At 45.3% G+C, this 19174-nt stretch overlaps 1 protein-coding gene across 1 annotated transcript in view; it reads left to right on the top strand.

The window, feature by feature from the left end:
• LOC148525138 (integrin alpha-X-like) overlaps positions 1–19174 on the top strand; it is a 435626-nt gene that overhangs the window by 174742 nt on the left and 241710 nt on the right. The window contains exons 7-9 of the mRNA XM_088471180.1: positions 175–248; positions 5581–5713; positions 6680–6819. Coding sequence (XP_088327306.1) covers positions 175–248; positions 5581–5713; positions 6680–6819 — 347 coding nt within the window. The remainder of the gene's footprint in view (positions 1–174; positions 249–5580; positions 5714–6679; positions 6820–19174) is intronic.

The raw sequence follows: 19174 nt of genomic DNA, 5'->3' as shown, positions 1-19174 counted from the left end.
TAACGTTCTCAAATCTGTCTGTTTCTGGATTCCTCTCTCCAATCATCCTCCCCCTAACCTTTGTCTAATCTTTCTATGTCTGACCTTTTTCCTCTTCCTCGTGTCTCTCCCCATCCTCTATCTAATGTTCCTCTAATCTCTCTATGTCTCTGACCTCTCTTCTCCTATTACCAGGTACAAAGTCACTGAATAGAAGTTCGTTTCAGATGGAAATGTCTCAGGAAGGGTTTAGTGCAATCTTAACACCGGTAAGTGCTGAATATGTTCACTCTCAGTCAGCATCCTTCCATTACATGTCATTACTCACACAATATTACACAGCTACATAGATATTATAGATGAACATCCATAAAAATCAACATATTATGAGGTCTCTAGTGTGTCTTTCTTGTGCTGTGATTTTCATTATCCTTTTTTAATTTCATGTGTCTCTGAATGCCTCTTATGTACCTATACTGTGCCTCTCATTTAATCTCATGTGCCTCTCTTGTCCCTTTCCAGTGTTATTCCTCTGCAGTACTGTGCAACTCAATGCCTCTCCAGTAATGTGCCTCTGAAAGCCTCTACAGTGCTATGCCTTAAAGTTCCCCTGCAGTGTTGTGCCTCTGATTTACCCTCCAGTGCTGTGCCTCTGATTTACCCTCCAGTGTTGTGCCTCTGATTTACCCTCCAGTGCTGTGCCTCTGATTTACCCTCCAGTGCTGTGCCTCTGATTTACCCTCCAGTGCTGTGCCTCTGATTTACCCTCCAGTGCTGTGCCTCTGATTTACTCTCCAGTGCTGTGCCTCTGATTTACCCTCCAGTGCTGTGCCTCTGATTTACCCTCCAGTGCTGTGCCTCTGATTTACCCTCCAGTGCTGTGCCTGATTTACACTCCAGTGTTGTGCCTCTGATTTACCCTCCAGTGCTTTGCCTCTGATTTACCCTCCAGTGCTTTGCCTCTGATTTACCCTCCAGTGCTGTGCCTCTGATTTACCCTCCATTGCTGTGCCTCTGATTTACCCTCCAGTGTTGTGCCTCTGATTTACCCTCCATTGCTGTGCCTCTGATTTACCCTCCAGTGCTGTGCCTCTGATTTACCCTCCAGTGCTTTGCCTCTGATTTACCCTCCAGTGCTGTGCCTCTGATTTACCCTCCAGTGCTGTGCCTCTGATTTACCCTCCATTGCTGTGCCTCTGATTTACCCTCCAGTGCTGTGCCTCTGATTTACCCTCCAGTGCTGTGCCTCTGAATGCCTCTCCAGTGCTGTGCCTCTGAGTAGCTCTTTTGTGCTTTTTGCTATGGGCTCTCTATCCTCATCTGCATGCCCCAAATGTTTCGTACCGGTATGTAGTCAGGAAGCCGGCAGACAAAATACTAACCGCTGGCTTCCCGACAATGAAATCCTGGCATGGGACTAACGATAGGTGTCTAAATACCGACGCCTATCATTAGCCCCATGCCGAAATCCCAACGCCCGGCATACCAATTATAGGTAAGCCGGGCATCGGGAGCAGATTGCCGTGTGGGGGAGGGTTAGGTTTAGGGTCTCCAGGGGGGACTTAGGGTTAGGCACCCTCTTGGGATCGGTTAGGCTAGGGGAAGGGGAGTTAAAGTCAGGCACCCCCCAGGGGGAGGTTTGGGTTAGACACCCTCCCCCCCCCGGGAGGATGAGGTTTAGGATGCAGAGAGGGGAGGTTAGGTTTAGGCACTAGTGTGGGAGCTTAGGAATAGGCACCTCTAAGGGAGGGTTAGGGGGGGGTTAGGGATAGCCTTCATACTTACCCTGTCGGAATCTCCATCTGCCAGCCTTCCGGCAGTATTTCATCTGCCGGGCTGACGTCCGGTGGTATAACATACCAATTCCTTCATACCCGTGGCCAACTTATTTCACTGCCTTTGGGTGTGTCCCCTTTACCACGAAATGGACTATTATGTCTATTATGGGAAGTCTTTCTGGGGGTCAGAGGACATTCAGGGGAGGCAGGAGACTACTGTACTGATAGCACTCAGTGCAGCAGGATAAAAACTACTCTTCAGAACATCAAAATAAGAGCTACCTTGATAAGCGTGATCTAGAGGTGAGTATATTTTATGTAGCTGGTTAGTACAGTGATTTCTGGTGGACTATAAGCAGCCAGTTTACATAAATACTAACAGGATCCTAAACACAACTCCTCAGAGTAGCCAGGGACATGTGGTGGGGTCGATGGCTGGGGAGGCACTGGATAGTATCAGAGCAATGTTGTGCTGGGTACACATCATGCAGTGTGTACCCAGCTTTACACAGAAGGTGCCAGTCCCTGCATAGTGACAGGTGCCAGCTACTGGTGTGTGCTGGGAATCCTCCTATCCTGTTACACAGTGATTTACAAGCCCCCAGACAGTGTTCTGTTGCCCACAGCAGACCCTCCTCACCTTTTTCTCCTTTGTGTGTTTCCTATGTCTGCATACTGTATTCCGATTTACTTCCCTACTCAGTGCTGCTGAGCTCCGATGCCTAAGTACTTCCTGGACTGGTCACCTGATCGTCAATGGTGTCCATCAAATCTCAAGGCATGTCCCCTCACAGTGAGGCATGCCGCCATTAGCTCTTTTTCTTTGTGGCAGTGTCTGAGCGATCAGAGGAGAAGCTGAGCTCTTACTGCCTCATCTCTAACTGGGAATGCTGTAATTTTGGTGAGTTTTGCTATAAAAATTGATCAGAATAATACAAAGAAGATATTTATAAGTTTTAAATATCTTGTTTGTATTACTGTAATCATTTTTATAGTCAAAACTCTGCAGTATGACAGGGAAGGCTCTGCACGCCCCTGGCTCTGCCTCCCCTGACTGCATGACCCTGGCTCTGCCTCCCCTGACTGCACCCTCTGGCTCTGCCTACCCTGACTGCACGCCCCTGGCTCTGCCTCCCCTGACTGCACCCCCCTGGCCCTGCCTCCCCTGACTGCACGCTCCTGGCTCTGCCTCCCCTGACTGCACGCCCCTGGCTCTGCCTCCCCTGACTGCATGCCCCTGGCTCTGCCTCCCCCGACTGCATGCCCCTGGCTCTGCCTCCCCTGACTGCACGCCCCTGGCTCTGCCTACCCTGACTGCACGCCCCTGGCTCCGCCTCCCCTGACTGCACATCCCTGGCTCCACCTACCCTGACTGCACATCCCTGGCTCCACCTACCCTGACTGCACATCACTGGCTCCACCTACCCTGACTGCGCATCCCTGACTCCACCTACCCTGATTGCACATCCTTGGCTCCACCTACCCTGACTGCACATCACTGGCTCCACCTACCCTGACTGCACATCCCTGGCTCCACTTACCCTGACTGCACATCCCTGTCTCCACCTACCCTGACTGCACATCCCTGGCCCCACCTACCCTGACTGCACATCCCTGGCCCCACCTACCCTGACTGCACATCCCTGGCCCCACTTACCCTGACTGCACATCCCTGGCTCCACCTACCCTGACCTACCCTGACTGCACATCCCTGGCTCCACCTACCCCACCTACCCTGACTGCACATCCCTGGCCCCACCTACCCTGACTGCACATCTCTGGCCCCACCTACACTGACTGCACATCCCTGGCTCCACTTACCCTGACTGCACATCCCTGGCCCCACCTACCCTGACTGCACATCCCTGGCTCCACCTACCCTGACTGCACATCCCTGGCCCCACTTACCCTGACTGCACATCCCTGGCCCCACTTACCCTGACTGCACATCCCTGGCTCCACCTACCCTGATTGCACATCCTTGGCTCCACCTACCCTGACTGCACATCCCTGGCTCCACCTACCCTGACTGCACATCCCTGACTCCACCTACCCTGATTGCACATCCTTGGCTCCACCTACCCTGACTGCACATCACTGGCTCCACCTACCCTGACTGCACATCCCTGGCTCCACTTACCCTGACTGCACATCCCTGTCTCCACCTACCCTGACTGCACATCCCTGGCCCCACCTACCCTGACTGCACATCCCTGGCCCCACCTACCCTGACTGCACATCCCTGGCCCCACTTACCCTGACTGCACATCCCTGGCTCCACCTACCCTGACCTACCCTGACTGCACATCCCTGGCTCCACCTACCCTGACTGCACATCCCTGGCCCCACCTACCCTGACTGCACATCTCTGGCCCCACCTACACTGACTGCACATCCCTGGCTCCACTTACCCTGACTGCACATCCGTGGCCCCACCTACCCTGACTGCACATCCCTGGCTCCACCTACCCTGACTGCACATCCCTGACCCCACTTACCCTGACTGCACATCCCTGGCCCCACCTACCCTGACTGCACATCCCTGACCCCACTTACCCTGACTGCACATCCCTGGCTCCACCTACCCTGACCTACCCTGACTGCACATCCCTGGCTCCACCTACCCCACCTACCCTGACTGCACATCCCTGGCCCCACCTACCCTGACTGCACATCCCTGGCCCCACCTACACTGACTGAACATCCATGGCTCCACCTACACTGACTGCACATCCCTGGCCCCACCTACCCTGACTGCACATCCCTGGCTCCACCTACCCTGACTGCACATCACTGGCTCCACCTACCCTGACTGCACATCCCTGGCTCCGCCTACCCTGACTGCACATCCCTGGCTCCACCTACCCTGACTGCACATCACTGGCTCCACCTACCCTGACTGCACATCCCTGGCTCCACTTACCCTGACTGCACATCCCTGACCCCACCTACCCTGACTGCACATCCCTGGCTGCACTTACCCTGACTGCACATCCCTGACCCCACCTACCCTGACTGCACGGCCCTGGCTCCGCCTCCCCTGCCTACCCTGACTGTGAGTGAGGGAAGAGTGGCGAGGAAGGTGGCCTATGGAAGCAGGTGAACCCGCCAAGGATATACCCAGTCCCCCGTTGGCCCAGTCTGACACTGGCAACAAACACTTACAATGCCAGGTCCTGCTGGGCGCTGCCCTTACTGCGCATTAGGTTACACTTGTGCCTTGTGACTGCTGGAGGTGGTGGAGGGATCTAATTGGGTATATTAGAAGCTCGATCCATGGGAAAGGGCCTGTGATGCCATCTGAGACCGGCATCTGCTATAGGAGTCAGGTGTCAAACATTTAGGTTTCAGAGATTGATATTTACCACATAGGCAGTGTCTTAATACTGTATATAGGGTGATGAGCTCCTATTATGTCATTTATGCTGGTAGTATCTGCGTTAGCCCCTGACTTATAGTCTGAAGATCCAGTGTAATCACTCAGAAAGTAGCTGATAGTAACCATACAATGGTGATACATGTTGCATTTCTAGAGTGACCAATTTGGCATAAACTGGGGCACACAGCAGACCCCATTGTGGTACTTACCTAAACGCTTTATGACATCGCTTCTGCTGTTGGTGAATTGCTGGGATAGTATAATTATACAGAAGCTGCTGTTTCAGGAGGGAGAAGTTTAATAAATTGACATCTTAGTTAATTTAGTGCTAATCCTGTTGAACTGCTGTTTAGCATAATTAGAAATGCAGAAAGTGTTGATAAATAGGCCCAAAGATCACAAGGAACAGGCTCCCGAGTCTCCAATAATGTGTTTCTTCATCAGGACGGGCCGATCCTCGGGGCGGTTGGTGCCTACGACTGGTCAGGGGGGGCGTATAATTACAGGACCGGGCAGCAGACTGGCACCTGGATAAATGCCACAAGGAATCGGGCTGACATGACGGACTCCTATCTGGGTGAGCTTTGAGGTAGAAATATCATAGTATTTGATGGTGAACTGGGGGGTTTATAGTGTCTCCGTTACTGTCTGATTAAAGTGAAGCTAAACACATGGATATTGATGTGATAAGAACTTATAAGTATTGGGTCTAAAAGCTGATAATAAATATGCGTCTTAATCATTTCGTTGTCATCTGTAAATTATTTGCAGTGATCGCAGTGCTTGCGGCGGGGCAGGGTCTACCTCAAGCGCTGCGAGCAGCTCCGATGGCTCTCGATGTTCCCGATTAATCACACACTTCCTGGAGATGACGTATGTTAAGAAAGAAAAGTGGGCGTCTTTATACCGGCGTGCGCTCACTCTGGAGTCGCTCTATGAGACATAGAGGGCGTCCTTACACCAGAGAGTGCGATCACGGAATTTGCATACCCAGCCCCTTTTGGCAGCGACAGCTTAGCGTCCGGGTCTGAAACGGCCCCATTGTTTTTACACTGTGCGCGCATCCAAGTCACACTGTGCATGCCACCGCACAAAGACGCAGATTGCCATTGCACACCGATACATGCAATTTCGGTTGGCATTTCTGGGTGGTAACAGGGGCTGTGGCTCGCCAAACACAGGCGTGTGGTGCAGGTGCACTGACACCGGCAGCCATTTTCAGATGGAGATTCTGCGGCTCTAAATGGCTGGTTCAGTCTCGGATGGTGCGACTGACGGTACATGGTGTGGTGCATCTTAATACGCACGGCGGCGGATTCATGCCTCAGCCGGTGGGTGTCTCTATAGGAAGTCCTGTGGGAGTAACATAAAGATGTTGTGGGGGCTGTGGCTGGACATTGTCTCCCCTGTGTGGGGAGGAAGTGGAGCAGGGTGGGAGGTGCATGGCTTAGTATCAGAGGGACGGACTCTGGATTATACAGTGATAAATGGGGGGTTGTATCTCATTTCTGCACCTTTACTGCCTAGTTATTGTATTCCCCAGGTTACGCTGTGCAACAAGTGAGACAAAATTTGGTTGCAATTGGAGCACCAAGGTACCAACATCACGGGAGCGTCTTTATCTACAGCCGAGACCCTAAGACCTTCCTGTGGGGCCAGGTGGCCGAGGTCAGCGGAGACAAGGTGAACATGAAACGGGGAGATCACTGGGGAATTTACACTAGGGGAAGTCAACATCTCCAGAGCTCTTACATAAAGCATGGAGAGATTATTATATGGGAGAGCCAGAGATAGTCACGGCCTGTGATGAGGGACCCCAGAGAAGGAGAAGCTGCTTATACAGAAGGAGGAGACGGGGGCACGATAGTAACAGCCTGCGAGATGTGGGCAGCAGCCAGACTTTGCCGATGTAACCGCTCGCTATAAAGCACCATTTAGTTTAAGGCACAACCAACCAATGAGGGACTAGGAAACTGCCATTGGCGAGGAGATGTCATTACATGGTGTCACAATGAGAGAGGGACGTTATAAGATTGGAGTCCGGGCTAATCGGCAACGTACTGATGGGGAAATAGGGCGAGCACAGGTCACACAATTTATAGGTAGATCTATGGTATGGAAGAAGAACACTGAGCACTCAGGGCCGATTCAGACCCGGACGCTAAGCCGCAGACGCACGCTATGGGCGATTGTCGCCCGTCTGCGCATGAGTATGCATCGCAGTGCACGTGCGCAAACCAGTCATTGCGATCGGGAATCGTGTGCTCTTAACACAAAGACTGAAGCGCTACTTTGAGTGACAGATAGCGCCGTTTGTGGGTGGTAACAGGGGAAGGTGCTTGTGAATGGGGGAGTGGTGCTGCGTACGCAGGCGTATCTGAGCGAGTTTTATGGGTGTGTATAATTAGAATGGAGGCGTCATTGTACACGTCACTTGGTTGTATTGCAGCCTGCAGTGATCGCAGTGCTTGCAGTGGGGTAGGGTCTACTTCAAGCGCTGCGAGCAGCTCCGATGGTTCTCCATGGTTCTGATTAATCATACACTTCTTGGAGATGACGTGTGTTAAGAAAGAAAAGTGTGCGTCTTTATACCGGCGTGCGCTCACTCTGCTGTCGCTCTCTAAGACATAGAGGGCGTCCTTACACCAGACAGTGCGATCGCGGAATTTGCATACCCGGCCCCTTTTGTCAGCAAGACAGCGCAGCTTATAGTCCGTGTCTGCCCATCGTTTTCTCCATCCCCACATATACAGTAACTGACCATCGTTTTCTACATCCCCACATATACAGTAACTGGCCATCGTTTTCTACATCCCCACTTATACAGTAACTGGCCATCGTTTTCTACATCATCACATATACAGTAACTGGCCATCGTTTTCTACATCACCACATATACAGTAACTGGCCATCGTTTTCTACATCACCACATATACAGTAACTGGCCATCGTTTTCTACATCACCACATATACAGTAACTGGCCATCGTTTTCTACATCACCACATATACAGTAATTGGCCATCGTTTTCTACATCACCACATATACAGTAACTGGTCATCGTTTTCTACATCACCACTTATACAGTAACTGGCCATCGTTTTCTACATCACCACATATACAGTAACTGGTCATCGTTTTCTACATCACCACATATACAGTAACTGGTCATCGTTTTCTACATCACCACTTATACAGTAACTAGCCATCGTTTTCTACATCACCACATATACAGTAACTGGCCATCGTTTTCTACATCACCACATATACAGTAATTGGTCATCGTTTTCTACATCATCACTTATACAGTAACTGGCCATCGTTTTCTACATCACCACTTATACGGTAACTGGCCATCGTTTTCTACATCCCCACTTATACAGCAACTGGCCATCGTTTCCTACATCACCACTTATACAGTAACTGGTCATCGTTTCCTACATCACCACATATACAGTAACTGGCCATCGTTTTCTACATCACCAAATATACAGTAACTGGCCATCGTTTTCTTCATCACCACATATACAGTAACTGGTCATCGTTTTCTACATCACCACATATACAGTAACTGGTCATCGTTTTCTACATCATCATATGTACAGTAACTGGCCATCGTTTTCTACATCACCACATATACAGTAACTGGCCATCGTTTTCTACATCATCACATATACAGTAACTGGCCATCGTTTTCTACATCACCACTTATACAGTAACTGGCCATCGTTTTCTACATCACAGTAACTGGCCATCGTTTTCTACATCACCACATATACAGTAACTGGCCATCGTTTTCTACATCATCAATTATACAGTAACTGGCCATCGTTTTCTACATCACAGTAACTGGCCATAGTTTTCTACATCACCACTTATACAGTAACTGGTCATCGTTTTCTACATCACCGCATATACAGTAACTGGCCATCGTTTTCTAGATCACCACATATACAGTAACTGGCCATCGTTTTCTACATCACAGTAACTGGCCATCGTTTTCTACATCACCACATATACAGTAACTGGCCATCGTTTTCTACATCACCACATATACAGTAACTGGCCATCGTTTCCTACATCACCACATATACAGTAACTGGTCATCGTTTTCTACATCACCACATATACAGTAACTGGCCATCGTTTCCTACATCACCACATATACAGTAACTGGTCATCGTTTTCTACATCACCACATATACAGTAACTGGCCATCGTTTTCTACATCCCCACTTATACAGTAACTGGCCATCGTTTTCTACATCACCACATATACAGTAACTGGCCATCGTTTTCTACATCACAGTAACTGGCCATCGTTTTCTACATCACCACATATACAGTAACTGGCCATCGTTTTCTACATCACCACTTATACAGTAACTGGCCATCGTTTTCTACATCACAGTAGCTGGCCATCGTTTTCTACATCACAGTAACTGGCCATCGTTTTCTACATCACCACATATACAGTAACTGGCCATCGTTTTCTACATCATCACTTATACAGTAACTGGCCATCGTTTTCTACATCACAGTAACTGGCCATCGTTTTCTACATCACCACTTATACAGTAACTGGTCATCGTTTTCTACATCACCGCATATACAGTAACTGGCCATCGTTTTCTACATCACCACATATACAGTAACTGGCCATCGTTTTCTACATCACAGTAACTGGCCATCGTTTTCTACATCACCACATATAAAGTAACTGGCCATCGTTTTCTACATCACCACATATACAGTAACTGGCCATCGTTTCCTACATCACCACATATACAGTAACTGGTCATCGTTTTCTACATCTCCACATATACAGTAACTGGCCATCGTTTCCTACATCACCACATATACAGTAACTGGCCATCGTTTTCTACATCACAGTAACTGGCCATCGTTTTCTACATCACCACATATACAGTAACTGGCCATCGTTTTCTACATCACCACTTATACAGTAACTGGCCATCGTTTTCTACATCACAGTAACTGGCCATCGTTTTCTACATCACAGTAACTGGCCATCGTTTTCTACATCACCACATATACAGTAATTGGCCATCGTTTTCTACATCACCACATATACAGTAACTGGTCATCGTTTTCTACATCACCACTTATACAGTAACTGGCCATCGTTTTCTACATCACCACATATACAGTAACTGGTCATCGTTTTCTACATCACCACATATACAGTAACTGGTCATCGTTTTCTACATCACCACTTATACAGTAACTAGCCATCGTTTTCTACATCACCACATATACAGTAACTGGCCATCGTTTTCTACATCACCACATATACAGTAATTGGTCATCGTTTTCTACATCATCACTTATACAGTAACTGGCCATCGTTTTCTACATCACCACTTATACGGTAACTGGCCATCGTTTTCTACATCCCCACTTATACAGTAACTGGCCATCGTTTCCTACATCACCACTTATACAGTAACTGGTCATCGTTTCCTACATCACCACATATACAGTAACTGGCCATCGTTTTCTACATCACCAAATATACAGTAACTGGCCATCGTTTTCTTCATCACCACATATACAGTAACTGGTCATCGTTTTCTACATCACCACATATACAGTAACTGGCCATCGTTTTCTACATCATCATATGTACAGTAACTGGCCATCGTTTTCTACATCACCACATATACAGTAACTGGCCATCGTTTTCTACATCATCACATATACAGTAACTGGCCATCGTTTTCTACATCACCACTTATACAGTAACTGGCCATCGTTTTCTACATCACAGTAACTGGCCATCGTTTTCTACATCACCACATATACAGTAACTGGCCATCGTTTTCTACATCATCAATTATACAGTAACTGGCCATCGTTTTCTACATCACAGTAACTGGCCATCGTTTTCTACATCACCACTTATACAGTAACTGGTCATCGTTTTCTACATCACCGCATATACAGTAACTGGCCATCGTTTTCTAGATCACCACATATACAGTAACTGGCCATCGTTTTCTACATCACAGTAACTGGCCATCGTTTTCTACATCACCACATATACAGTAACTGGCCATCGTTTTCTACATCACCACATATACAGTAACTGGCCATCGTTTCCTACATCACCACATATACAGTAACTGGTCATCGTTTTCTACATCACCACATATACAGTAACTGGCCATCGTTTCCTACATCACCACATATACAGTAACTGGTCATCGTTTTCTACATCACCACATATACAGTAACTGGCCATCGTTTTCTACATCCCCACTTATACAGTAACTGGCCATCGTTTTCTACATCACCACATATACAGTAACTGGCCATCGTTTTCTACATCACAGTAACTGTCCATCGTTTTCTACATCACCACATATACAGTAACTGGCCATCGTTTTCTACATCACCACTTATACAGTAACTGGCCATCGTTTTCTACATCACAGTAGCTGGCCATCGTTTTCTACATCACAGTAACTGGCCATCGTTTTCTACATCACCACATATACAGTAACTGGCCATCGTTTTCTACATCATCACTTATACAGTAACTGGCCATCGTTTTCTACATCACAGTAACTGGCCATCGTTTTCTACATCACCACTTATACAGTAACTGGTCATCGTTTTCTACATCACCGCATATACAGTAACTGGCCATCGTTTTCTACATCACCACATATACAGTAACTGGCCATCGTTTTCTACATCACAGTAACTGGCCATCGTTTTCTACATCACCACATATACAGTAACTGGCCATCGTTTTCTACATCACCACATATACAGTAACTGGCCATCGTTTCCTACATCACCACATATACAGTAACTGGTCATCGTTTTCTACATCTCCACATATACAGTAACTGGCCATCGTTTCCTACATCACCACATATACAGTAACTGGCCATCGTTTTCTACATCACAGTAACTGGCCATCGTTTTCTACATCACCACATATACAGTAACTGGCCATCGTTTTCTACATCACCACTTATACAGTAACTGGCCATCGTTTTCTACATCACAGTAACTGGCCATCGTTTTCTACATCACAGTAACTGGCCATCGTTTTCTACATCACCACATATACAGTAACTGGCCATCGTTTTCTACATCATCACTTATACAGTAACTGGCCATCGTTTTCTACATCACAGTAACTGGCCATCGTTTTCTACATCACCACTTATACAGTAACTGGTCATCGTTTTCTACATCACCGCATATACAGTAACTGGCCATCGTTTTCTACATCACCACATATACAGTAACTGGCCATCGTTTTCTACATCACAGTAACTGGCCATCGTTTTCTACATCACCACATATACAGTAACTGGCCATCGTTTTCTACATCACCACATATACAGTAACTTGCCATCGTTTCCTACATCACCACATATACAGTAACTGGTCATCGTTTTCTACATCTCCACATATACAGTAACTGGCCATCGTTTCCTACATCACCACATATACAGTAACTGGTCATCGTTTTCTACATCACCACATGTACAGTAACTGGCCATCGTTTTCTACATCACCACATATACAGTAACTGACCATCGTTTTCTACATCACAGTAACTGGCCATCGTTTTCTACATCACCACATATACAGTAACTGGCCATCGTTTTCTACATCATCACATATACAGTAACTGGCCATCGTTTTCTACATCACCACTTATACAGTAACTGGCCATCGTTTTCTACATCACAGTAACTGGCCATCGTTTTCTACGTCACCACATATACAGTAACTGGCCATCGTTTTCTACATCATCAATTATACAGTAACTGGCCATCGTTTTCTACATCACAGTAACTGGCCATCGTTTTCTACATCACCACTTATACAGTAACTGGTCATCGTTTCTACATCACCGCATATACAGTAACTGGCCATCGTTTTCTACATCACCACATATACAGTAACTGGCCATCGTTTTCTACATTACAGTAACTGGCTATCGTTTTCTACATCACCACATATACAGTAACTGGCCATCGTTTTCTACATCACCACATATACAGTAATTGGCCATCATTTCCTACATCACCACATATACAGTAACTGGTCATCGTTTTCTACATCACCACATATACAGTAACTGGCCATCGTTTCCTACATCACCACATATACAGTAACTGGTCATCGTTTTCTACATCACCACATATACAGTAACTGGCCATCGTTTTCTACATCCCCACTTATACAGTAACTGGCCATCATTTTCTACATCACCACATATACAATAACTGGCCATCGTTTTCTACATCACCACTTATACAGTAACTGGCCATCGTTTTCTACATCACAGTAACTGGCCATCATTTTCTACATCACAGTAACTGGCCATCGTTTTCTACATCACCACATATACAGTAACTGGCCATCGTTTTCTACATCATCACTTATACAGTAACTGGCCATCGTTTTCTACATCACAGTAACTGGCCATCGTTTTCTACATCACCACTTATACAGTAACTGGTCATCGTTTTCTACATCACCGCATATACAGTAACTGGCCATCGTTTTCTACATCACCACATATACAGTAACTGGCCATCGTTTTCTACATCACAGTAACTCGCCATCATTTTCTACATCACCACATATACAGTAACTGGCCATCGTTTTCTACATCACCACATATACAGTAACTGGCCATCGTTTCCTACATCACCACATATACAGTAACTGGTCATCGTTTTCTACATCTCCACATATACAGTAACTGGCCATCGTTTCCTACATCACCACATATACAGTAACTGGTCATGATTTTCTACATCACCACATGTACAGTAACTGGCCATCGTTTTCTACATCACCACATATACAGTAACTGGCCATCGTTTTCTACATCACAGTAACTGGCCATCGTTTTCTACATCACCACATATACAGTAACTGGCCATCGTTTTCTACATCACCACATATACAGTAACTGGCCATCGTTTCCTACATCACCACATATACAGTAACTGGTCATCGTTTTCTACATCACCACATGTACAGTAACTGGCCATCGTTTTCTACATCACCACTTATACAGTAACTGGCCATCGTTTTCTACATCACATATACAGTAACTGGCCATCGTTTTCTACATCACCACATATACAGTAACTGGCCATCGTTTTCTACATCACCACATATACAGTATCTGGCCATCGTTTTCTACATCATCATATGTACAGTAACTGGCCATTGTTTTCTACATCACCACATATACAGTAACTGGCCATCGTTTTCTACATCATCACATATACAGTAACTGGCCATCGTTTTCTACATCACCACATATACAGTAACTGGCCATCGTTTTCTACATCACAGTAACTGGCCATCGTTTTCTACATCACCACATATACAGTAACTGGCCATCGTTTTCTACATCATCAATTATACAGTAACTGGCCATCGTTTTCTACATCACAGTAACTGGCCATCGATTTCTACATCACCACTTATACAGTAACTGGTCATCGTTTTCTACATCACCGCATATACAGTAACTGGCCATCGTTTTCTACATCACCACATATACAGTAACTGGCCATCGTTTTCTACATCACAGTAACTGGCCATCGTTTTCTACATCACCACATATACAGTAACTGGCCATCGTTTTCTACATCACCACATATACAGTAACTGGCCATCGTTTCCTACATCACCACATATACAGTAACTGGTCATCGTTTTCTACATCACCACATATACAGTAACTGGCCATCGTTTCCTACATCACCACATATACAGTAACTGGTCATCGTTTTCTACATCACCACATATACAGTAACTGGCCATCGTTTTCTACATCCCCACTTATACAGTAACTGGCCATCGTTTTCTACATCACCACATATACAGTAATTGGCCATCGTTTTCTACATCACAGTAACTGGCCATCGTTTTCTACATCACCACATATACAGTAACTGGCCATCGTTTTCTACATCACCACTTATACAGTAACTGGCCATCGTTTTCTACATCACAGTAACTGGCCATCGTTTTCTACATCACTGTAACTGGCCATCGTTTTCTACATCACCACATATACAGTAACTGGCCATCGTTTTCTACATCATCACTTATACAGTAACTGGCCATCGTTTTCTACATCACAGTAACTGGCCATCGTTTTCTACATCACCACTTATACAGTAACTGGTCATCGTTTTCTACATCACCGCATATACAGTAACTGGCCATCGTTTTCTACATCACCACATATACAGTAACCGGCCATCGTTTTCTACATCACAGTAACTGGCCATCGTTTTCTACATCACCACATTTACAGTAACTGGCCATCGTTTTCTACATCACCACATATACAGTAACTGGCCATCGTTTCCTACATCACCACTTATACAGTAACTGGTCATCGTTTTCTACATCTCCACATATACAGTAACTGGCCATCGTTTCCTACATCACCACATATACAGTAACTGGTCATCGTTTTCTACATCACCACATGTACAGTAACTGGCCATCGTTTTCTACATCACCACATATACAGTAACTGGCCATCATTTTCTACATCACAGTAACTGGCCATCGTTTTCTACATCACCACATATACAGTAACTGGCCATCGTTTTCTACATCACCACATATACAGTAACTGGCCATCGTTTCCTACATCACCACATATACAGTAACTGGTCATTGTTTTCTGCATCACCACTTGTACAGTAACTGGCCATCGTTTTCTACATCACCACTTATACAGTAACTGGCCATCGTTTTCTACATCACCACTTATACAGTAACTGGCCATCGTTTTCTACATCACCACATATACAGTAACTGGTCATCGTTTTCTACATCTCCACATATACAGTAACTGGCCATCATTTCCTACATCACCACATATACAGTAACTGGTCATCGTTTTCTACATCTCCACATATACAGTAACTGGCCATCGTTTCCTACATCACCACATATACAGTAACTGGTCATCATTTTCTACATCACCACATGTACAGTAACTGGCCATCGTTTTCTACATCACCACATATACAGTAACTGGCCATCGTTTTCTACATCACAGTAACTGGCCATCGTTTTCTACATCACCACATATACAGTAACTGGCCATCGTTTTCTACATCACCACATATACAGTAACTGGCCATCGTTTCCTACATCACCACATATACAGTAACTGGTCATCGTTTTCTACATCTCCACATATACAGTAACTGGCCATCGTTTCCTACATCACCACATATACAGTAACTGGTCATCATTTTCTACATCACCACATGTACAGTAACTGGCCATCGTTTTCTACATCACCACATATACAGTAACTGGCCATCGTTTTCTACATCACAGTAACTGGCCATCGTTTTCTACATCACCACATATACAGTAACTGGCCATCGTTTTCTACATCACCACATATACAGTAACTGGCCATCGTTTCCTACATCACCACATATACAGTAACTGGTCATCGTTTTCTACATCACCACATGTACAGTAACTGGCCATCGTTTTCTACATCACCACTTATACAGTAACTGGCCATCGTTTTCTACATCACCACATATACAGTAACTGGCCATCGTTTTCTACATCACCACATATACAGTAACTGGCCATCGTTTTCTACATCACCACATATACAGTATCTGGCCATCGTTTTCTACATCATCATATGTACAGTAACTGGCCATTGTTTTCTACATCACCACATATACAGTAACTGGCCATCGTTTTCTACATCATCACATATACAGTAACTGGCCATCGTTTTCTACATCACCACATATACAGTAACTGGCCATCGTTTTCTACATCACAGTAACTGGCCATCGTTTTCTACATCACCACATATACAGTAACTGGCCATCGTTTTCTACATCATCAATTATACAGTAACTGGCCATCGTTTTCTACATCACAGTAACTGGCCATCGTTTTCTACATCACCACTTATACAGTAACTGGTCATCGTTATCTACATCACCGCATATACAGTAACTGGCCATCGTTTTCTACATCACCACATATACAGTAACTGGCCATCGTTTTCTACATCACAGTAACTGGCCATCGTTTTCTACATCACCACATATACAGTGACTGGCCATCGTTTTCTACATCACCACATATACAGTAACTGGCCATCGTTTCCTACATCACCACATATACAGTAACTGGTCATCGTTTTCTACATCACCACATATACAGTAACTGGCCATCGTTTCCTACATCACCACATATACAGTAACTGGTCATCGTTTTCTACATCACCACATATACAGTAACTGGCCATCGTTTTCTACATCCCCACTTATACAGTAACTGGCCATCGTTTTCTACATCACCACATATACAGTAATTGGCCATCGTTTTCTACATCACAGTAACTGGCCATCGTTTTCTACATCACCACATATACAGTAACTGGCCATCGTTTTCTACATCACCACTTATACAGTAACTGGCCATCGTTTTCTACATCACAGTAACTGGCCATCGTTTTCTACATCACTGTAACTGGCCATCGTTTTCTACATCACCACATATACAGTAACTGGCCATCGTTTTCTACATCATCACTTATACAGTAACTGGCCATCGTTTTCTACATCACAGTAACTGGCCATCGTTTTCTACATCACCACTTATACAGTAACTGGTCATCGTTTTCTACATCACCGCATATACAGTAACTGGCCATCGTTTTCTACATCACCACATATACAGTAACCGGCCATCGTTTTCTACATCACAGTAACTGGCCATCGTTTTCTACATCACCACATTTACAGTAACTGGCCATCGTTTTCTACATCACCACATATACAGTAACTGGCCATCGTTTCAAACATCACCACTTATACAGTAACTGGTCATCGTTTTCTACATCTCCACATATACAGTAACTGGCCATCGTTTCCTACATCACCACATATACAGTAACTGGTCATCGTTTTCTACATCACCACATGTACAGTAACTGGCCATCGTTTTCTACATCACCACATATACAGTAACTGGCCATCATTTTCTACATCACAGTAACTGGCCATCGTTTTCTACATCACCACATATACAGTAACTGGCCATCGTTTTCTACATCACCACATATACAGTAACTGGCCATCGTTTCCTACATCACCACATATACAGTAACTGGTCATTGTTTTCTACATCACCACATGTACAGTAACTGGCCATCGTTTTCTACATCACCACTTATACAGTAACTGGCCATCGTTTTCTACATCACCACTTATACAGTAACTGGCCATCGTTTTCTACATCACCACATATACAGTAACTGGCCATCGTTTTCTACATCACCACATATTCAGTAACTGGCCATCGTTTTCTACATCACCACATATACAGTAACTGCCCATCGTTTTCTACATCATCACATATACAGTAACTGGCCATCGTTTTCTACATCATCACTTATGCAGTAACTGGCCATCGTTTTCTACATCATCACTTATGCAGTAACTGGCCATCCGTTTCTACATCACCACATATACAGTAACTGGCCATCGTTTTCTACATCACCACATATACAGTAACTGGCCATCGTTTTCTACATCACCACATATAGAATAACTGGCCATCGTTTTCTACATCACCACATATACAGTAACTGGCCATCGTTTTCTACATCATCACATATACAGTAACTGGCCATAGTTTTCTACATCACCACTTACACAGTAACTGGCCATCGTTTTCTACATCATCACATATACAGTAACTGGCCATCGTTTTCTACATCATTTTCTACATCATCACATATACAGTAACTGGCCATCGTTTTCTACATCACCACCTATACAGTAACTGGCCATCGTTTTCTACATCACCACATATACAGTAACTGGCCATCGTTTTCTACATCACCACATATACAGTAACTGGCCATCGTTTTCTACATCATCACTTATACAGTAACTGGCTATCGTTTTCTACATCATCACTTATACAGTAACTGGCCATCGTTTTCTACATCA

This window comes from Taudactylus pleione, unplaced genomic scaffold (assembly GCF_031769625.1).
Source record: "Taudactylus pleione unplaced genomic scaffold, aTauple2 ptg000112l, whole genome shotgun sequence".
Classification (NCBI taxonomy): Eukaryota; Metazoa; Chordata; class Amphibia; order Anura; family Myobatrachidae; genus Taudactylus; species Taudactylus pleione.
The sequence above is the reverse complement of the archived record's forward strand: the minus strand, read 5'-3'. Positions and strand labels throughout refer to the sequence as shown.